The following is a 22,567-nucleotide window of genomic DNA, read 5'->3' as shown; positions in this document are numbered from 1 at the left end:
AATGTGACCTTGGGTAAGTCACTGACATTCTCTAGGCCTCAGTTTACACATTTGCACAATGAGGAAATTGGACTAGAAGATTTCTTAGGAGTTCTTTTTGTTCTAACCTTCAAAGACTCCATGTGATGTAAGTTACTTTCTCCTCTGACAGTGGCAATTGTATTATTAAAAAAGGAAGAGGAAGAGTCCTGGCCCATCTGTGGATCTCCATTGTCCCATGATTAAACATGGGGAGGGCATGAGACCCCATCCCATTTTACCAAGTTGGGGTAGTGGTTGAGGGGAGTTGGTAAATAATTTGTTGGGTGCCTTGACGGGAAGGGTAGCCTTAATGAGGCTGACTAGCATTGTCACGCCTTTCTCCCCCCAGCCAGTTCTGGGGACATGTTAACTTTTGGTGGTAGGTTGGTCCCTTCTTGCACAGGAAACAGTGACCTGTTTTTCATGTGCCTATATTTCATGTTAACTCTTCTTGCTCCAATTGAAACACAGGGTTCAGAGCATTGGGTATTTATAGAAAGAGAGTACACTAGGCCAGAAGAACTCAGTCTCCTAAAAGCGGCCACCACGCAGCAGGAAGAAAGTAAGGCAGGCCTCACAAATATCCTTGCTGATGGCAAACTCTCCAAGGTAAACATCCTGGTGGACAAGTTCAAAGTTGAAGTGGCCACAGAAGAAATGGTGGGAGTCAGAAGAGCAAAGACCCAGCAACAAGGAAGGATGATTGCAAGCCCTGAAGACTTCGAGTCAGTGTGGGAGGAAGGCCCCTGGGTCAGGGAAGGCCCAGGAGGGCCTTCTCTGGCTGCAGGCTGCACACTGGCAGAAAATCTCCTTGAGGGCTCCCAGTTGAGGGTGGGCACTGGGGAGGCGACCATCAAGAAGCGCTGGATCTCAGGTGGTCAGCTGGAGGGCCAGATGGAACTGAGGAAGGAGCTGGAGGAGATCCCGATTTGTGGAAGACCTGCTGCGTCAGGGGCCAGGCCAGCAGAGGCCGAGATCCCCTCTCCAGCCTCCGACAAGGGAGGACTCCAGTCGTTTCTACTGGACCCAGCCCAGTCAGAAGCCAGAGCCGACTCGAGTGATGAAACCGAACCTTCCTTTGCAGAGCGGAGCTTCTACTTAAACTATGGAGGGAAAGATTCTGAAGACCAAGTCCCCCCTCCACCTCTGGATGCCCTTCCTGTTGACGAGACCAGGATAGAGCTCCCAGAGAAGCTCCTAGAGAGCTCTGAGTGGAATTCCTCAGGCCTACAGGGCTTTGCTGCAGCTTCCAGCAAGAATAAGAATGAAGAGAGTGAAGCCCACACAGCATCCTTAGAGGAAGGGGCAGGGATCCCTGGGAGCCACAGAAGACCAGATGGCCTGGGGGTCTTTGTTGAGCAGCTTGGTAAGGGACCTTCTCCAGGGCAGACATTTGCTGAGGACTGGGAAGAAGCTGGGCGGGGGGTGGAACGAGAATTTAGCCACCCAGCATCCAACATAGGCACAGAGGAAGAGACCCCCAAGAGTGGAGATTTGACGGAAGAGGCTGAGAAAAATATCCCAGCAGGATGGAAGAACCACTCACCTCACAGAGGAGGAGGCATGCGCCCAGACCTCCCAGCCTGCTTCGTTCCGCGGTCCATCCCTCCTAATGATGTCAGGAAGCCAGCCAAACTGGACAGAGGCAGCTTCCTGCCTCAAGACAGGGGACTGGTTCACACACAAACAGGAGACCCTGCGACGGAGGACAGCAAGGCCTCAGCGTTTCTTCAGATGGAGGTGATCACCCCCATCCCAGCCTTCCCTGGTCCCTTTCAGGCTCAGGCAGCTCCAGAGGAAACTTCTCCAAGCCCAGTCCCTCGTGGATCAGGGGAGCCTCCACACCTTGGGGATCCTTTTGGAGAACAGTCCCCTGCTTTTCTCAAACATGCCCATCCTTTTAAAGAGAGCCCGGAGCCTAAGGACCACGTAGGACTGTTCGTGACCCTGGACAGAGGAGAGCGCAGGGCACCTCCCGTTGCCAGCAGAAAGCCCAGAGTTGTCTCTGAAGAAGCTGAGGGAGCTGTACCCCTGGCGTTGGTGTTCCCTCCAGGGAAGCAAAGGGAGATGACCTCTTTCCAGGCTGGGGGCCGAGAGGGCTCCCTGGAAGATATTAGCAAGACCTCAGTGGCCAATAAAATTCGGATCTTTGAGACCCATGGAGCTGAAACTCGCCGAGCGAGTCAAGGCGAAACCAGGGCCCTAATAAACGAGTTGTCTCCAGAGACCTCCATGAGTCAGGTAGAGCAACAGCGGAATAAGCTTTTGGATCTGGGCTTCGTCCAACTCCAGCCCCCAGGGGACTTTGCTGGCCCCAAAGCCAGCCATTCCTCAGTGATGCCACTGGCTGCCAGACACTTCAGGGAGGGCATTTCTACCACATCCCAACAGGAAGGATGCACAGAACTCGAGCTCGTGTCCCCTGATTCAGGCTGTGAAACTGCGCTGGAGGTAGCCACTGGGGGAACTGGCCACGTGAGCCCCTGCCCCCACCACTGCCCCCGAGCTGGGGGAGTAGACCGCATGCTGCGTAGCTCCGTAGTAGCATGTTTCAGTGGCCCCTCATCATTACTGCGATCAGAGGCTGCTTGTCCATTCCTATGAGTTCTTTCCCCTAAACCAGCCTGAGGGTAGCCCAGGCGGAATGATGGGTTCATCTGGTTGGCCTGTGTTAGCTTAGCCACAGAGACCCTCGGCTTGTGGTGTGACCTGGTGCCCAGAGGGTCACACAGCCCCAGTGGAGAAGGTTGGCACCACCGCCAGCAAACTACACACTTGCTTTGCCTTGCTGCCCCCACCTGCTGGGCTCCTACCTGTTTTGCTTGGCTTGTCCAACGATCTTCCTTCACCCTTTCCCTTCCCTGGCTCTCCTGCCTTGGGGAAGCTGACAGTCCAGAGGTTTCCATCCTTCGCTTCTGGTTCCCTCTTGGTCCCACTGCCAAGTTCCTTTCTGCCTCCTTAAGACTAACTATCTTCTCTAATCCAGAACACATCCGGAGATGCGGTCAGGGAAGAGAAGCACATCACCAGCTTAGCAGCAAACCCCCCTGGAAAAGGGGGGCGCCTGAGATTCGCCAGCCCCTCGGGCCCTCAGGTCTCTGCAGCCCCTTGGTGCCCTGATGACCCAGTCATCTTCACCTGGCCGGGGTGCATCGCTGCCTTAGATTCCCACCTGCTCGGGCAGTGCCTCTTGTGGCAGCTCAACTCTCGCTTGTCTGGAATGTGTCCTCACACCTCTCAACCTTCCAGAAACTAAAATGGAAGTTAAGTTTAGCAAGTGAATCTCTAAGTGCACTGAATCTCTAGAACCTGAAGCCAACTACTTTAAAAAATATTTGGTGGGTGTTAGATTGGGCTTTAAAAAGAACGTCATGAAACAGCCAAAAATGTGAATGTGGTGTTTAATCCCTGACAGGCCAGTTGAGAGGTATGTATGTCGGACAAGAGTTGCTGGTTCCCCTCCAGCGTTTCCTTGGCCTGCTGTTGTCAATTACACTGATGGGGCTAGAACCTCCACTCCATGGCCTGCCCACCGGCCCCTCATGGAGCTCAGGGTTGAACTGATGCAGCACCCAGCTCCCAGGAATTAACCCCTGTTGTTCCTCCCCCCTAGACGATGCTGACCCCTCCCACAGAGACTCAGTGGAATTGACAAACCATGTTGGCTTCCTCTTTGTTTCTCAAAGCTCTTGGCTCCAGCCTCCCTGCCTCCCCGTCCCGGGTTTCCCTAAATCCCTGGGTCTCCCTCCTTGGTTTCTGTCTCTTGATGTCCACCTGCACGGATGGGCCTGGATCCAGGCTCCCATCCCTGCCTTGCGCACAATGCCGCTTCTAATCAGCTCCCAGATCCAGACCCTGGATGGGGCTTCCTGTCCAGAATGAACTGGCAGGATGTTTGCTTTGTACTCGCTTTGGCCATCAGCGGGAGACCCTCGGAAAGGAGCGTTCCCCACTCTTGAGAACTTTGCGGTTTTTTAAAGCTTGTTGTCATGCCAAGGAATCTTTCCGGGAACGTTTTTCGTTTCCTGACCTGCTCTTCTATTTGAGACGTTGAAATGGCCCCAGGGTTTCTTCTGTCATTCACCATCTTGATTTCTCTCTCTCTTTCTTCCCACCCACACCCCTGTTCCTTTGATTTTTATCTGGCCATAGAGAGCAGGGCTAAGGGAGGGCTCAGAGGAGAAGGTCAAACCGCCCCGTCCCAAGGCCCCAGAGAGTGACACGGGAGACGAGGACCAGGACCAGGAGAGGGATGCGGTGTTCCTGAAAGACAGCCACCTGGCCATTGAGCGTAAGTGCTCCAGCATCACGGTCAGCTCCACATCCAGCCTGGAGGCTGAGGTTGACTTCACAGTCATTGGTGACTACCACGGCAGCGCCTTTGAAGACTTCTCCCGCAGCCTGCCTGAGCTCGACCGAGACAAAAGCGACTCCGAAACTGAGGGCCTGGTGTTCTCCCGGGATCTCAGCAAGGGGGGCCCCAGCCAGGAAGACGAGTCTGGGGGCATCGAGGATAGCCCAGATCGAGGGGCCTGCGCCACCCCAGATATGCCCCAGTTTGAGGTACAGTGGAGCATCCTGGAGACCTGGGCCTGGCGGGCACTGCATGTTCAGAGGGCCCCGGGCCATCTGTGAGAAGACTGAGCCACCAGCCTGCAGCCCAGAGCCCCTCAGCCTGAAGCTCTGTCTCGTGTTGCATGACTGTCCCTCCGCAGAACAGCATGGTTCTGTGCTCGCATGTTTGCCATCTTGGTTTACCCCTAACATGCACTCCTTGGCGTTTTAACCCTGTGACCCCATTGCTTGCCTGAGGTCAAGCGATGCCAGACAGTCTGGTCTTACTCGACTCCTCCTCTCCCTGCCTGTGTTGCATGGCACCTGCAGAGAGCATGGGCTTGTGGACTCGTGGGGCTCCTGCAGCCTGGTTTGGAAGTTGGTGGCTTTTCCTGATCCTGGCCCAGGCTCCTCTCCCTGGGGCCTGGGCTTCCTGGGGAAGGGGCAGCAGTTTAAATTCATCTGGCCCTGGGGTCTTGGGGTAGCAGTGGAAACTCCTAGAGAAGAGGAAATGTCCGCATGGAGGGGGACACGGGGATAGACTGTGTCTGGGTCTCTCTGCTTTGTGTCCTTCCTTCAGAGGATCTTTGTCACGTGATTCCTCTGCCCCCTCATCTCTTACAGTCCCAGTCTACCTCCTACCACACTCTCCTCTCCCCCGTGTTCCAGGCATTGAAATATGAGCTCATCTACTCTGGACTTTCACTCCATGGTGTACTCTCTGGGTAGAAGGTTTTCCCTCCCTTTCTCTGCCTTGCAAACCTGTCACGTTCCAGGACCAAGTTCAGATATCACTTCCCTAGCAAATGCTTTCCTAACCACCCTGGGCAGAAGTGTTGGACCTGCTGCAGCCCCCTTGCTCTGTAATGTTTCTGTTCCCGGCATTGTCCCAGATAGTCAGGTTAGTGGCAGCCAGGTCTGCTTTCCTACTGGGTGGCAGCTGCTCTAAGCCTGCCTATAGCAGGCACTGATAGATGACTAACTGGATAAATGGCTAGATCTCAGGGTGACAGTAATCTGTGAGAATCCTCTCACTGCCTTCCCAGCCAGATGACAAGCTATTTCATTCATTCGTTCAGCTCACATATGTTAATATGCTAATAGTCATGTGAACTAGCCTGGATGGAGGACTCTGAAGAAACTGATCATTTAACTGAAGCCTTTTAGAGTAGAGGTTGAAAACTGGTGGCTCCAGGCCAGATCTGGCTAGCAGATGTGTTTTCTTGGACCTTGATTTAAAAATAAGGATGTTGAATATAAAATCCACAGTGTTGTTTTGTTTTTTTTTTAATATCATTAAGAAAATCCGATGATCCAGTCACTCAGAGGCCATGGCCACAGTTGGTCCCTACATGTTCTCCAGTTCACTCCAGTCCTTCGTAAGCCCACTTCACCCATTTCCATCTCCTGCCTGGCCTCTGTAGGCATCCAGTTGTATGACTCCTGCTCTCAAGAACAGTTCAGATGAAGCAGCTGGGAGGTGATGGCATAATCATCGAAGTCATTCAGGATGTATATAAGGAAAATACTTAGTGTGGGGCCTGACACAGAACATATTAATTGAATAGTAGATGTTCTTTTAATGGTAGCCTAAAACACAACTTATGGCCACCATGCGGTTATGTGGCTGCAGGGCCATGAGCAGGCCTGTCTGGGTACTGCTGATAGTTCTGGCTCTCCCCTTGGCTATTTGTCTATGACATCTCACCGTGCCTCTTTGCCCTGACCTGCGTGCCCTTCCAGAGACTTGGCTGGCTGCAGGGATGGGGGCTACACTGCATTTGGCTGTGAGCAGGAGCCATGCAGGGGCTTGGGTTATGGAGTTCTCTCTCATCTCCTTACAGCCTGTGAAAACAGAAACCATGACTGTCAGCAGCCTGGCCATCAGAAAGAAGATTGAGCCAGAGGCTGTACTGCAGACCAGAGTCACCACTGTGGACAGCACCCAGGTAACCCGTGCCTTTCATTGCACCCTGATCGTAAGCATTGGACATTAAGGGTGGGGTCCCCACCAAGGCCAAGCCCCTTGGCCAACCCTTGCCACATTGTTTTCCCAGAGCCCCCATTTTAACCCCGATGCTCTTCTAAGCTTCATTGTCCTCCCTGAGCTCTAGAATTGGGTAGTGGAATGATTTTCTGTCCTGGACAGACCACGCCTCTTAAAAGCCTCAATTTCCCATCTCTCAAATGGGAATGAGCATGTCTCCCTTGTCTTTCTGGGAGGGCTGTAAGGGCTAGTGGCTAGTGGACTAGACTGTGGCTTTCAGATTGTTTGAAGGAGTTCGAGAGGTTTCTTGACGTATCCCTGGGAGAGAAGAGGGAGACATCTCAATCCAGCTTTTGTTAGAATGGCTCACATTGGATCATTTTTTGACGTATGCGGATTCCATATCAGATTGGCAATGTGAACAAAGTGAGAAAAAGATAGAAGATCACTTGTCTTAGCAAGATGAAATGTACTTGGTCCCCTGGAGAAAGTGGTCCTAAATAGACACAGGTGAACTGCAGGTGTACAGGTGCATGGTACATTTCCTAAGTTTCTTTTGTGGTTTTTAAACTTTGAACCTTGAGATTGTAGGTCTGATACCTTCTAGGTTCCTTGCGGCCAGAGGGGCTACAGTGCAGGGAGAGGAGACTAGTCTGTGTTTTAAGAACTAAAGTAAGGTGTAAACCAACACAATGTGGGCAACTCTGTCATTTCCAGAATACCCCCCCCCCCACTTTTTATCACTTGCATTATGGTCTACATGGTAGCTAGTGCAATGGTCAAGATGCTCAAGTTCTGACGAGCTGTGTGATTGCAGGCAATGTGCTCCCTCTCTGTCCTATTTTGTTTCAGTAACACATGTTTTATTTTGCTTTCATATAGAGAAATATAAATAAAACTAAAAAAGGCCCCAAATTCAACAGCCCAGTAATTCTCACTGACATCAAAACAACAGCATGGGGTGCCTGGGTGGCTCAGTCGGTTGAGCATCCGACTTCGGCTCAGGTCATGATCTCACGGTTCGTGGGTTCAAGCCCCGCATCGGGCTCTGTGCTGACAGCTCAGAGCCTGGAGCCTGCTTCGGATCCTGTGTCTCCCTCTCTCTCTGCCCTTCCCCCATTCGTGCTCTGTCTTGCTGTCTCTCAAAAATGAATAAATGTTAAGAAAATTTTAAAAAACCAGCAAAGTGTTCCATTATGAAATTCAAATAGAACAAATTGAAATTTGTCTTGTGATTCTTCCTAGGAAAAAAATATGCATATTCCAACCTATACACTCACATCTCTGGATATTTTAGAATTTTGCACGAACGAGATGCTCTTTTACACCTGACCTTTTTTTCTTGATAACTGTCTTGGAGATCACTCCTCATTTGCCATATGTGGGCCCACCTTGCTCTTCTCAGTCCCACTTGGGAGTGAGTCCTGACTTATTCTCCCATCAGTGGACTTGTGGCTGTTTGTGTCCTTGGCAGTTAATGGTGAATGCTTCAGTGAACTTTTTTGTCATACTTCTTGGCAAAGTTTTCAAAGTTTACATGCAAAGGATGAATTCCCAGCGATGGAATCAAAGAACACATGTGTTGAAATTTGCCTAGACTTGGCAGGCTATCTGATTTGTTGTCCTTTGTCAAATAAGATGGTTCAAATGATCAGGAGGACTTGTGAGCATCCCCCTCCCACCTGTGATTCACTCCCTGTGTAGACAGATTCCCCTCCCCACCAGTGCATGTTCACTCACACAGCCCATCACTCTGTAACCGGGAATGCCACCCACCCAAGTAACAGAAGCTTCAGGTGCATCTGGTGTGCTTCTCTCTCTCTCTCTCTCTCTCTCTCTCTCTCTCTCTCTCTCTCTCTCTCTCTCATGACTCTTCTGGCCAGCAGGTTGATGGGACTGCCCCAGGGGGAAAGGAGTCCATAACAACTGCTCCCTCCATCACCACGGAGACCATATCAACCACCATGGTAAGTAGGACCTGAGAGATTTCCCTCTCTGACCAGCCCCCTTGCACTAAAACAGCCAGGTAACAATATCACAGCCTTGGCCATCTGGGGAAGTCCTCATTTGCCCTCACTGCAGCAGGCATGGGACGTAGAATCTGGGACCATTATTACCACAGGACATCCAGTTTTTCAAATTGAATAATGCGAGAGGTGGAATCCCTGAGTGTCAGTTATCTGGACCATCTCAGCCACAGCAGGGGTAAAGGGAGGATGGTACCATCTGGTTATTTGATTATTGGCAACACATGAAGATCCCTGGCAGCTAGCTCCTGGCAGCTGTGCATTTTCTCATGTCTCGGGCCACTTCCTTACCTTGGTCAGTAGATGGCATGCAGTGAACGTAAGTTGGAAGCTCAGGACTCTGGTTCTGCTACCTATTTGTGGTCTGACATGCGAAGGAAGGTCCTTGGCCTCAGGTGTCTTCATCTGTAAAGTGGGAATAGTTCCCATTCTGCCTTGTTCACAGGTTCTTAAGAGAGTCCGGTAACGTCAGATCCTTTAATGGTGACACAGACCAGATAGCATTAGGCACCCAGGCTGTGTTCCCATGCAAAGTGCCAAGAACCATGAATGGGTGATCTCACTGAATCCTCACAAAAACTAAAGGGGATTCTCTGTTTTCTCCACCTTTTACAGGTGAGGAATCTGAAGTACAGAGAGGTTAAGTGACTTCCTAAGGTCACACACCCAGTAAGTGGTAGAACCAGGTCAAACTCAGGCATTCTGACCCCAGAAGCCTCACTATACACATCACTGACTCTGCACCCTCATCCCGACCATTGTGAACCGTGGCTGCTGGGGCCGGGGCCGGGGCTGGGGCTGGGGCTGATGCTAATGTCTGGGCTGGATCTGTCTTGAGTCAGTGGAAAGTTGTTTTCAAATGCTTTCTCTTGCTGAAACCCTGATATACACATAGGAGGAGAATTGCCTTTAGACTACCCAGCAGGTAGGTTTTGAGCAAAGACAAATAAATCCCAACCAGTTACCAGTGCGCACCCTCTTTCCTGGTCACTCAGTTCCTCTCCTCCCTTAGTCCTCTCCATGTGGCATCAGGATGCTTATAGGGCTAAATTTAAGTTCATACCATAGTGAGTAGGGAGCTACATTGTTCATTTACCCACCCACCCACCCATCCATCCATTTATTCGTTCCAAAAACATTTATTATTCTCTATTGTCTGCCTGGTACAGAATACAGAGTTGAAGAAAATATGCTACCTGCTAGAAGTCATTTGTTCAAATAATGATCACAGGTACATATAATTGTTTAGGTCCTGGGCACACAGTGGTGAACAAGGCCCAGCTCTCCCACTTCCTGGCAGGATGACCCTGAGCAAGTTATCTGAGCCTCTCCAAGCCTCAGTTTCCACTTCTATAAAATGGGGTGATGGGGGCAATAATAGTACATCCCTCAAAGGGTTGACCTGAGGATGGACCAAGGTAATCTGTGCAGAGGCTTGCCTGGCACCTGGGAAGGGGTCTGTAAATGTGAACTGCTGTTATTTTCTCCTGCCTTCATGGAACAGTGCAATAATGCTTTCCTGGGGCGGGGCAGGGGTGGGGGGGCTCAGGGAGGATAGGTATGGGGTGATACCCCTACCAGGAAGAGTGAGAAGGCTTTACCTAGGCATTGACATTTGAGCTATACGTAAAGGATAAGTGAAGGGTCAGCCCCAGCAGAAGGCATTGTAGGCAGTAGGAGTATAGCAGGTGCAAAAACAAGGATGGGAAGGAACGTCACATTTGGGGAAAGGCAGGTGGTCCGTAAAGCAAGATGTCAGGTGTGTGGAAGAGGAGTGGGGTAGGAAGGGGAAAGATCTGGAAAGGTAGGCTGGGCCAGGGCTTGAAGGGCCTCAAATGTCATATAGGAGGCTCACACTTTATCCTGGAGATAGTGGGGCATCACTCCCAACTTTTGAAGTAGGGGCCTGATGTCATCAAGTATGTGTTTCTCTGTGTTTTAGAAAGATTACTCTAGCAACCGTGTGGAACATCACAAGAGGGAAAATTCCCTGATGTCCTCCCTTTCTCCTTCCATCCTTCCTTTGGCAAATATTTGTTGAACACCCACACTATGTGATGCACTGTGCCAGGCGCTGTGAATCTAGCACTGAGGGAGACAGACAGCATCCCGAGACCACATTGGGAGACCAGACATTGGGAGAAACCAAAAGAGAAGGCAGAGAGCTAGTCTGGGGACTGGGGCAGGGCCCGTGTGCGAGGAGGGGGGTGTAAAGAAGGGGAGCAGGGTTAAGGGATAACCGGAGAGAGGAAAACGCAGGATTTGGTCATTGACAGAATGTTCAGTTAACAGAGGGAAAGTGGGCTGGTGACTTTGCACACTAACCCAGACATTCCTCCCCCTTCCCCCAATGTTTATTTATTTATTTTGAGAGAGAGCATGCACAAGCATGGGAGGGGCAGAAAGAGAGGGAGAGAGAGAGAATCCTAAACAGGCTCCACACTATCAGCATGGGGCCTGATGTAGGGCTTGAACTCACAAACCGTGAGTTCATGACCTGAGCCAAAACCAATAGTTAGATGCTTAACTGACTGACACCCAGGTGTCCCTAACCTAGCCACCACTCCTCCTCCTCCTCCTCCTCCTCCTCCTCCTCCTCCTCTTCTTCTTCTTCTTCTTCTTCTTCTTCTTCTTCTTCTTTAATGTTTATTTATTTTTGAGAGAAAGAGAGCACAAGTGGGGGTGGGACAGGGAGATAGAGACACAGAGTCTGAAGCAGGCTCCAGGCTCCAAGCTGTCAGTGCAGAGCTTGACACAGGGCTCGAACTTGTGAACCTGAGCCAAAGTCAGATGCTTAACCGACTGAGGCACCCAGGCACCCCTAACCTAGCCATTCTTGAAGTGCAGTCCTGGGAACCTTTAGAAAGGCAAATCTTTGGGCCCCACCCCAGACCTATTGACTCAGAAAACTTGGGGCAGGGCCCAGAAGTCTGTGACACCCCTCAAGTCTGAGAAGCACTGATGTAAACAGAGAGCACTCGAGGGGATTGCTCTTTAGTGGTAGGCATGTGTCAGGGGCAGGGAGGCAGTGAATTCGAGGTTGGATCTGATGAGTGCTAGGAACCTGTGGGACATTTCCAGGGGAAAATGTCTAGGAAACAATTGATTTTAAAGGTCTAAGTTTCAAGAAAGATCTGGGCTATAGATAAAGAGATATGAGACAGTGGCCTTGTGAGAAGGCCTTGAGTGGCTGAGGCAGTGCAGACAGGGTGGTGAGGAGGAGAACCCTCAGTCTGAGGGAGGAAGGGTCCAGAACCAAGATGGTGGCATTGCCCTGGCCAGGGAGAGGAAGGAGCCGCACCTCTTTGAGGCGGGAGAAAACACTGGCTGAAGATAAAGGAGAGACAGAACAGATGGTGCCTTGTTTTGAATGACCTGTGTCCCCATTAGTGAGTGGCCTCTATTTTCAATGTGTCAGTGGAGGTGAAGCCTTGTCCGGGAAAGAGGGAGCAGTGGGCAAAGAAGAGGCTTTAGGGGAGAATTTCCCGGAGTGACGGTAGGATTCAAAGGGGCTAGTGACTATTTCCTAAGCTGACGGAAAGGAAGCATTGAACCCAGAAGGCTGCCCCCACCCTTGTTTTTAATTGAAGTATAGTTGACACACAATGTTACAATGGTTTCAGGTGTGCAACATAGTGATTTGACAAGTCCATACGTTATGTTATGCTCACCATAAGCGTAGCTACCATCTGTCACTGTGCAGCACTATTACAATACTGCTGACTATATTCTCTATGCTTTTATCCCCCCGAACTCTTCACTCTGTAACTGGAAGCCTGTATCTCCCACTCCCCTTCACCCCTGGTTGCCCATCCTCCACCCCCACCCCTCCAACTGCCAGTTATCTGTATTTGTGGATATGTTTCTGCTTTTTTCTCTGGTTTGTTTGTTTTGTTTTTTAGATTCCACATAGAAGTGAAATCATATTGTATTTGTCTGACTTATTTCATTTAGCATTATACCCACTAGGTGCATCTATGTTGTTGCAAATTGTAAGATCTCATTTTTTTTTTATGGCAAAGTAACATTTCATTACATACATACATACACACACACACCACGTCTTCCTTATCCATTCCTCTATCGATAGACTTGGGCTGCTTCCATAGCTTGGCTATTGTAAATAATACTGCTGTAAACATAGGGGTGCATATGTCTTTTCATTTAATGTTTTTGTCTTCTTTGGGTAAATACCCAGTAGTGGAATTACTGGATCATATGGTATTTCTATTTTTAATTTTTTTGAGGAACTTCCACACTCTTTTCCACAGTGCCTGAACCAACTTACATTCCCACCAATAGTGCAGGAGGGTTTCCTTTTCTCCACATTCTTGCCAACACTTGTTATTTCTTGTCTATTTGATGCTAGCCTTTCTGACAGGTGGAAGGTGATATCTCATTGTGGTTTTGATTTGCATTTGATGATTAGTGAGGCTGAGCATCTTTTCATGTCTGTTGGCAAGGCTGCCCTTTTAAAGGCTTGCTGCTGGGCCACGTTCTGGGAATCCATCTGAAAAGGTTGCTCATTGGTGGCGTGCCAGGTAACCAGGTCACTGTCTCAGCTGGAGGCAGGCATGGGGTGGGGGGTAGGCAGGGCAAAGGCAGATGGCTTCTGTCCTCACCTGTCCCCTGGCAGGCAGAGATCCAGATCTAGTACCATGCACAGACAAGGACAAAGGTTCAGCCTGCTCGGCAGCTGCAGAACAGACACAGCTCTGGGCTGCGGGATGGAGGGGACTGAGCCCGAGATGGCATAGAAAGTGGGAGGTGAAGGCAGGCGGCCGGACCCGCTGCCAGATGTGGGGCAGTACATCCAGCCAATCCAGGAGTATCTAGCAGTTAGAATCCACCACAGGACCAGAAGAGCTGCTCCAGGGTAACAGTTCCGAGGGCAGAGTAGTGTTACCGAAGGAGCATGTTGGACTTGGAGACTGACAAACATGGGTCTAAATCCAGGCTCCGTCACTAACTTGCTGGTGGACTTGAACAAGCCTGTTGACATTCTCTGGCCTTCTAATTTCTCAACTGTGAAACGGGAATATTAAAATAATTTCCTGTGGTTGTTCTGAGGATTAAATGAGATAGTGCATCCTTAGCATAATACCCAGCACATACAAGTACTCAGCAAATATTGGTTATCATTATGTTGTTAGGAGCCAGCCTGTATTCCTATGTTTATCCTAAAACTGGCATTTGCAAAGCCCTTTCTCCTCTGCTAGCCTCATAATGTCTCTGTGAGAGTTGGGCAGGGATGTCTTTTTTAAAAAATAACTTTAAGACTTCATATTTTCAGAGCAGTTTCAAGAGCAGCTTATGTATTAGAACAGTTGTATAGCAAAGTTGAGAGGAAGGTACCCGCATGCCCCATGTATAGGAATATGTAGGTTTCCCATATACCCCTTGCCCTCACACATGCATTGTCTCCCCCATTATCAACATTCCCTACCAAAGTGAGACATTTGTTACCATTGATGAACCTACATTGCAGGACTCCCATTTTATAGGTAAATCCATGAGGCCCATAGAACGGAAGTGGCTCTGCCCCAGCCCATGTGGCTGGAACATGGCAGGGCCAGGACAGAAACCTGAATGTCTCTGCTCCTTTGTCAGTGCTTCCTGAGAGCAATGCCGTGTCTTGTTCACCAATGTCCCTAACCCCAGGCACTCTTAATGTTGAATGAGTGAGCAAGTGTCTAAGTGTGTGAGTGAGTAAGAGAGTAAGTGTGAGAGCAGGCCCATGTGTGAGCACGCGAATGCATGACAAAAGTCATTCCTCAACCTCGTGGCCATGAGAGCTACATGGCTACATACTCTGGCCATCCTGGGGGCCCGCCCACGTGAGATCTGGCCATCTGAGCACTATTGTTTCCCCCAGGAGAACAGTCTCAAGTCCGGGAAGGGGGCAGCTGCCATGATCCCAGGCCCACAGACGGTGGCCACGGAAATCCGTTCTCTTTCTCCGGTAAGTGGCTAGGGCCAGCTCAGGCTAGGGTACTCTGTGCTGAGAATGTGGACACAGGTCCCCAGGTGGCCCACAGCAAGTACAGCATAGAGCCCAGTAGGCTGCCCTCTTAAGTACAGCACCAGGAAACTGGCTCCTTTTCAGGTGCCCACAGGGCTCCCTTGTACCCACCGGAGTCTCATCTGTTGCCTCCACCCCCCCACCCCCCACATATGCACACCAGAGGGCACTGCAGCTTGAGGGTGAAGCAGCCCCTCTCCTTGGTGGCGCCTGTGATGTGACAGCTCTTTTGCATCTGCTCTCCTTACTGGCCAGGGGAAAGAGGGACTAGGAGCGCAGAGGCTTGCACTCTGGATGTGGCTGCCAGTGACTGAGTCTGTCACCATGAGGTCTCTCGCATCTCCTGCATTCTCAAGTCTGTCCTTCTCATTGTCTAGCCCCTGAGACTGCGTGTTCCTGGCTGTGACAGGGTGGGAGCTTGGGAGGGCTCTGTCTCCAGCCTGGATCCCCCGTTCATTCTTTTAAGATACCAGGATTCTTGAATTCTGGGGTCTTGTTAGGATTCTGGGCCTCAGGAATCTCAGGTTCTAGGAATCTGAGATTCAGTGGTTGCAAGTTTCATGGATCTAGCATTCTAAAGATTCCAGTGTTCCTGAATTCTTAAAGTCAGTGGTTTGAAGCATCTTGGCTTCCAAACTTCACCTTTGTGGGGCCCCCTTGATTCACTCCCCCCACCCCCACCCTGCAGAGCCCAGTATCCTTACCTGAACCCTGGGGTGGGGGGTGGTTATATTCTGCAGATCATCGGGAAAGATGTCCTCACCAGCACCTACGGCGCCACCGCGGAAACCCTCTCCACCTCCACCACCACCCATGTTACCAAAGTGAGTAGCAGCAGGGTGCCATATGCCCCCAGCCTGGCTGTGGGGCTGGGGAAGGTCATTGCCATTGCTGTGCCTTGTAATGTGGACAGAGAAGACCTGTAGCGTTCCTAGTTTCTGGAATGCTCTGTGCTTTGTTCTGTACTATGGGTTGTCCTAGGCACAGACCCTGCCCTTCAACATCGACAGCCAGGCTGGGTTGGGGGGCAAGACCATCTCACTGGAAGTAATTCTGAGCCATGGCATTTGCACCTTATAGAACTTAAGTGCTGGCAGGATTTAGAAGAGGCGACGTAAGGAAGCCTCAAAGAGTGAAGAGGAGTCTTCTGGAAAGAGTAGGGTTTGTGCAGGGTCTTAGAAGGCCAGGTACGACTTGTGAGGGAGGAGAAGACAGATGCAGACATTCTAAACAGTGCAGAAAATGGGAGCAGAGACTGCGCATTTGCTTATTTGTTCACTGAGCAGATGTTAGTGAGCATTAGCTGTACACCAGCCTCTTGCTAGGGTGCAAGTGGTGCACGACTGTGGGAACAGCGGAAGTGATCTCTATCAGGGAGTAGTAGCACGTAGGGGGCATCACTGTGAGGAACTGGGGGGGGGGGGACTCGAAGCAGGTGAAGCACAATGGAGACAAATGAGACAAATCCCAGGACAAATGTGACTGTGAAGGGTCTGAGGCTAAGAGCCATTGGAACACTGTCAAGGTTTTTTAACTGGGGAGTGACCCAGGGCAAAGGGGTTTAAGGGGAGGAGATTAGATCCAGCAGGATGTATAGGTAGACAGGGGAGAGAAGAGAGAGAGGCATGGAGAGACTAGGGATGGGGAGCCTGGGCCAGGGTATGAGTTGCAATGGGGAAAGGAAGAGGCAAGGGCCACAGGAGGGAGTCATTCCCCATGTGTCAGCTGTGACTCAGCCACCGAGCTGAGGCTGAAGACAGGCAGGCCAGCATATCCGTGCCCAAGCAGCCGGGAGGAAGGTAGGAGGGGGCCCGGGCCAGAGATGGAGGCCTGGAGGAGAGAGGCCAGGGAGCCAGGTTGAGGTGGAGGTTCTGCTGAGTCATCCAAAGGAGAAGTCTGGTGGGTCCCACTGGCCCTCCTGCACACACACTGTCCTGGCCCTGCTTGCTCCTGTGCAGGAAGGACTCAACACTTTTGCATGTTCCCCAGAAAATATCCACTCTCACTGAGAGCATTTGTGAGTGATGTTGACTTTCCCTGAAAGTTTTGTGGGAAGGTTTTCCGTCACCTACCCCACTGCATACTGCTCAGAAAACTCTTCTTCCCCAAGTTCCTCCTGGTCCTGCCAGTTAGGGAGCCCCCTTCTTTCTGTCTGCTCCTGGCTCTTGCTGGGATTTCCCTCCACTACCACCCTCTTTAATATGCCAGGCAATTTTGTCCTTCCCCATCTTCTACTTCAAAACTTGCACCCAAACCCCGCCCTTTCAGGAAACAGTGGAGGTTGTAAGTATCACCCACACAGTTTTCTCTTGGAGTACTGTTCGAAGTCATTCAAGATAGAACCTTGTCACCATTCACATTTCATTCATGTGTTCATTCAACCAGTCTGCATTTAGCACCTGCCTTGGTCAGATTGGACAGGGGAGTGGGGGAGGAGGGGACACAGAATTGAACAAAATACAGCCCCTGCCCTCAAGGCCAGGTCACACACACAAGGTCACCCCAAGGTAGAGAGCCCCAGAACCACAAGAGAGATACAGACTTGGTGCTCAGGGAGTACCAAGGTGGGAGGGTGGCAGGGTCACCAGCCAGGGTCAGGGAGACGGCACTTGAGCTGGGCTTGGAAGACCTAGAGAGGGCGGTTTGGTAGTTAGGGGAGTGTGGTGGCAGGGGGCAAGACGTGCAGCCTAAAGTCCCAAAACCAGAAGAGGGAGCCAGGAGAGAAGGTGACTGCTGGTTCCAGCCTTGCCCTTGAGGGATGCCTTGGATGGGCCTCCTGTCATGCCCAGCAGGCCCCAGGGCTGACCTTGCCACCCTCTCCCACTCTGCAGACTGTGAAAGGGGGGTTTTCTGAGACGAGGATCGAGAAGCGAATCATCATCACTGGGGATGAAGATGTTGATCAAGACCAGGTATGGGGACGGGGGACATTGTTCCCGGTGGCTCTGCCCAGCGCCCAGTCCCTCCCATATTGGGTTACCCACGGGCAGCTGCCCTTGTGGGCAGAGATGATGTCCACTTCGGGCTGGCCCTATTCAGACAAGAAGCCCTAAAGGAATGGATGTAGAATGAGGGCCAGAAGGAGCCAGAAGACCTGAGCTCTGGTCTCTAACTATTCAACCACTGCCCTCCCTGAGCCTCCATTTCCATGACTGTACACTAAGGGGCTTGTTGGTCTTCATGGTCTGTCTCGTATTCGATATCCTATGGTTCCTCACTTTGTTGCTCTTTTCTCCCAGGCCCTGGCTTTGGCCATCAAGGAGGCCAAACTGCAGCATCCTGACATGCTGGTAACCAAAGCTGTCGTATACAGAGAAACAGACCCGTCCCCGGAGGAGAGGGACAGGAAGCCACAGGTAAGCCTTCTGAGGCTCCGCAGCCATGAGAGGGAGGAGGAAACAATGTCCAGATCTTCTGAGGGTCATTTCCATCTGAGAGCCCATCAGGTGGCTTGGTCCCTAACACAGCTTTCATGCCCCATGTTCCTGGTCTGTGGCTCAAAGGAGAGACGTGGCTCCCCCAAATACCACAAATCAGTGGGGGACAAGGGGGGGGATTGCTGGTTCCTTGGTTTCTTGGGTGTTTCAGGCCCCAGACCCAGAAAAGTAAATCCAGAAGCAGTAAAAACAGGGAGATGGGGGTTGATGGCAGGTACTGAGGTGGGACAGCTGGAAGCAAGCATAGCCTCACTGGCCATTACCTAGAAATTTGAAGCCAGAAAAAGTCCCCTCAGGCCCAGTACCGCCGCCTTGTCCCTGAGTCTCTGCGTCCATCACAGGTCACTGGATGTTGCTAAGGGGGATATGATGACCAGAGTCCTCGATCCCATCTGTTTTGCTCGATTGCAAACCCCTGACTTCTCAGGCCACCTTGGGCCAGAAATTTACTTTTCTGTTTCCTTATGGGCGGACCTTCATCAGTGCCTTGCTGAACAAGAGAAATGTACTTTTCTGTTTCCTTATGGACGGACCTTCACCAGTGCCTTGCTGAACAAGAGGAAGGAGATGGGCACTGCAGCAGATAGGGCTTTTATCAGCCTACATTGGGTTGGGGGAGGGGGGTTCAGGTCCCACTGGAAATCCACTGAATGTTATCAGACCCATAAAACAAAATCTCACAGACATTGAGTTGAGTGGTATGTAATATGATTCTATTCACAAGAAGTCCAGAAGTGATAAAAAATCAGAATAGTGGTCAGTTCTGGGACTGACAGTTCTGGTATTGACAGGGAGGAGTCACAAGGGAATCTTTGGGGGTGCTAGAAATGTCAGCACCCTCTTCCCTGATGAATGAAACTGTGTTTTCTAGAAAAATACAAGAATGTGGATCACCACCCCCTTCATGTCAGAAGAAAAAGCACTGACACATTTTCCTGCCACTTTGAAAGGCTGCCAAACCATGGTCTAGACCGTGCTGTCCAACAGAACTCTCTGCAATGATGGATATGTTTTCCTTGTACTATTCAACACACATGGCTGTGAGCACTTGAAATTGGCTAATCTGAAATCAGATGTGCTTTAAGGGTAAAATGCATATAGGATTTTGAAGATTTAATGAGAAAAAAAGAATGCAGAATAGCTCAATAATGTTTATATTGATTACCTGTTCAAATGATAATGTTTGGATATATTGGGTTAAGTAAAATATATTATGAAAATTAATTCCCCCTGTTTCTTTTCCTCTTTTTAGGGTAATTTAAAATTTAGAATTTTAATTTAGAAATTAAAAAATTTCTATCTAGAAGATTTTAGGAAACTAGAAACATCTAGAAAATTTAGAAACTATAGTCTAGAAAATTTTAAATTCCATTCAGGGCTCTCATTCTATTTCTGTTGGACAGCACTGCTCTAGAAGTGTAAGCTGGTCATGGGCGGAGCCTACCTCCCAGCCTTCCTCAGACTTTCATGCAAATTGTCACTCTTATCCCCTCGGTTGTCCAATTATTCTTGCTCTTCATCCCCCACATCTCAGGGTGGTAGCGTAGGACACTTGCCACGCTGGTCCTGAGCTGACAGCGTCACCTGGGGAATACAGGTGCTAGAGAACTGTTGTCTCGGTACCTGGGTGGCTCAGTCAGTTAAGGCGTCTGACTCTTGATCTCAGCTCAGGTCTTGATCTCAGGGTCGTGACTTCAAGCCCCATGTTGGGCTCCATGCTGGACATGGAACCTGCTTAAAAAAGAAAAAAGAAGAGAAGAGAAGAGAAAAGAAAAGAAAAAAAGAACTGTTGCCATAAAGTCTGATTTAGAAGGGCTGGACCGGACCTGGGAATCTTTATTTATACCCTGGTCTTTAGGAAGTCCATGAGCAGCCACTAATGCAAAGAATTCTGTGCTGGGAATCCGGCGACCTGGCTCCAATCCCAGCCATCCCCTCGTGGGCACTCACTTTCCTCACTTGCAAAATGAAGAGATGGGGCTAGCCCTTTCCCATCAGGGTCTTCTGCTGGTTTGTATGCTTTCCTAGAGTATCTGTCGTGCGTTTCTCATACTTTTTCCTTTCCCTATCTGTTCCTTCCCATCTTTCCCAGCGCCTTTCCAGCGGGTCCCCCAGGCTCCTGCCTTCCCATTTGCCTGGGCCACTCAGAGCTCTGGTCCCTGCCTCCATGTCCTGACCACCTCCCGCCCCCCCCCCACCCCACTATGGAGCTTTTGATGTCTGCCCACTTGGCGGTCTCGTTTGTCCTCCTCACCTCTCTTGTAGTTCTTCCTTTGATGCCATTGTCCATGCACCACCATTCTCTGTCTCTCCTTCTGTCTCTCTCCCCGCTTTTCTCTCCTTTCACTCTCTTCCTCTCTCTCTTCCTCTCTCTCTCCTCCTTTTTCTTCCTCTCTCTCCCTCCCTCTGTCCCCCCCAAACCTTCTCTCACCTCTCCTTCTTGGATCCTTCTGTAAAGGTCACCTTGTTCATGTTGCTCTGAAGGAGACAGAAGTTTCTCCCTTGTCTTTTCGCCCACATGCTTTACCACTAGTTACTGCCAAGTAGGAACCACCTTTGACCCCTAATATAGTCAGACTCATTCTGGGGGAGAGGTCTTCTCTGAATTTGAAAACTCTTTTTAAGGTGTTTGAACTATATTGGTTTGATGGATGGATGCATCTTGGTATCCCAAGGAAAGATCTGGAATCCTGCAAACCTGGATTCAGATCTCAGCCCTGCCTGGTATTAGCCATTTGACTTTCAGCAAATTATTTATCTCAGCAGTTCCCTCATCATCTAGTTGTCAGCAACAATAAGCACAATAATAACAGTTGCTAAAATTTATGGAGCGCTTGTGCTGTTCTAGGCACCAGGCTATGCCCCTGATATAAGTATTGTCAGCTGCTCATTCATCTCACAAATGAGAAAATGGAGGCTCTCAGATGTTAGGTGACCTGCTCACAGCCATGGGGCATGATTACAGAGTCAAACTTCGTCTGTAAGACTCCAGAGCCCCCTGTGGTCTTAACCTCCTTAACCTCCTTCTCAGGGTATCTGTCTCATAGGGTTAGTGACATCATACATATACATTAGTTAGTACCGTGCCTGGCACATAGTAAGTGCTCAGGAAAAGCTAATTATGACTATTATTACTATTAACTCAAAGTAAGCCAACAAAATGCTGTATATTTGGATTCTGATGTAATAAACCGAGAAGAATAAATTATAATATCGCATTGTTCAGATGTCCCTGCCACTTCTGAAGTGTCTGGGCTTTTGAAGACATCTCACATCGTGTTTACACTGAGCTGTGGGACTTAAATCACAGCCTACCACTATAAAAAATAAAAATTTCCTCAGGTAGTTAGCAGAATTGAGTAGAAAGAACACACCCAGGCTTTGGAGGCAGAAACTCCTGGCTAGCAGTGGTTCCAGAGGAACCTCCCTGGTGTCCCTCCCTCAGTTTCGTTATCTACAAAATGAAGTTAATCTATAAATTGGAGCTGCTGTAATAATTAAACAACATCTGTGAGTGTCTTAGTTCAGGCTGCTGTAACACAATACCATATACTGGGTGGCTTAAACAAAACAATACACATTTATTTCTCCCAATTATGGGGGCTGGGAAGCCCAAGGTCAAGCCCAAGGTGCTGGCCACTTCAGTTCCTGGGGCGAACGCTTTTCCTGGTTTACAGATGGCTATCTTCTCTATATACCTTCACATGGTGGAGAGCAGAGAGAGAGGGAGAGAGGATCTCTCGTGTGCATCTTTTTATAAGATAGCATGTGAGGGCTCCACCCTTATGACCTAATTACCTCCCAGAGACCTCCACTTCCAAATCCTTACACTGAAAAGTAAGGCTTCAACATCTGAATTTTGGTGGGGAGAGGACACACAAATATTCAGTCCATAGCAGTGACACACAAGGACAGTGTCTCACACACAGAAGGTGCTCAGCAGTGTGAACCTGCATCCTTATATTTTGCCACATTTAGGGATTGATGAGCCCCGAGAAAGTCAGACCATAAGCTTTTGCTAGCAGCCTGGTGCACAAGGCCCTATCTCCACACAGGCATCCATCTTGCTGGTCTTCAGCCTCTCTTCCCTCCCTGAACCCTCCAGAAACATTTTTTCAGACTCCAGTGGACTCTTGGCCTTCCTGTTCCTCCTCTTTAAAGTTCTTGCTGTGAGTGTGGGAAGCACACCCGTCTCACACAGGGTCTTTTCTCTCCCTGCAACTCACCGTCCTGATGTGAGGCTTCTGCTCCATCTTCTACTGGCCTACCTCCTTCAGACAGGGCCTGTCTCCTCAACACTGCCAGCAAGAGGGCAGCCTCCACCCAGCGTCCTTACCTTTAAGATTTTGATTAAATGGGAGAAAAAAATTGACCTACTTCAAAGCAGGAGTCTTGTGTTCTAGTCTCATTTCTGCCACCAACTCACTAAGACATTGAACCCTCTGGGTCTCAGTTTTCCCATACGTCACATAAGCCGCGAAGGATTTTGTTTATATGGCTGCATTAGCACGTGACCATA

At 49.9% G+C, this 22,567-nt stretch overlaps 1 protein-coding gene across 12 annotated transcripts in view; it reads left to right on the top strand.

Moving 5' to 3' along the window:
* Window positions 1–22,567, top strand: part of EPB41L1 (erythrocyte membrane protein band 4.1 like 1) — a 152,342-nt gene that overhangs the window by 128,123 nt on the left and 1,652 nt on the right. For 9 of the 12 annotated variants that reach the window (XM_049650855.1, XM_049650851.1, XM_049650852.1 and 6 more), the window contains 7 exons: window positions 4,174–4,584; window positions 6,420–6,524; window positions 8,446–8,529; window positions 14,465–14,551; window positions 15,352–15,435; window positions 17,443–17,523; window positions 17,851–17,967. In XM_049650855.1, the coding sequence (XP_049506812.1) occupies window positions 4,174–4,584; window positions 6,420–6,524; window positions 8,446–8,529; window positions 14,465–14,551; window positions 15,352–15,435; window positions 17,443–17,523; window positions 17,851–17,967 (969 nt within the window). The remainder of the gene's footprint in view (window positions 1–4,173; window positions 4,585–6,419; window positions 6,525–8,445; window positions 8,530–14,464; window positions 14,552–15,351; window positions 15,436–17,442; window positions 17,524–17,850; window positions 17,968–22,567) is intronic. The other 3 variants (XM_049650847.1, XM_049650846.1, XM_049650856.1) reach the window with 3 other exon arrangements.

This window comes from Panthera uncia (genome assembly GCF_023721935.1).
Source record: "Panthera uncia isolate 11264 chromosome A3 unlocalized genomic scaffold, Puncia_PCG_1.0 HiC_scaffold_11, whole genome shotgun sequence".
Taxonomy (NCBI): domain Eukaryota; kingdom Metazoa; phylum Chordata; class Mammalia; order Carnivora; family Felidae; genus Panthera; species Panthera uncia.
This window is presented reverse-complemented; position numbering and strand designations above follow the sequence as displayed.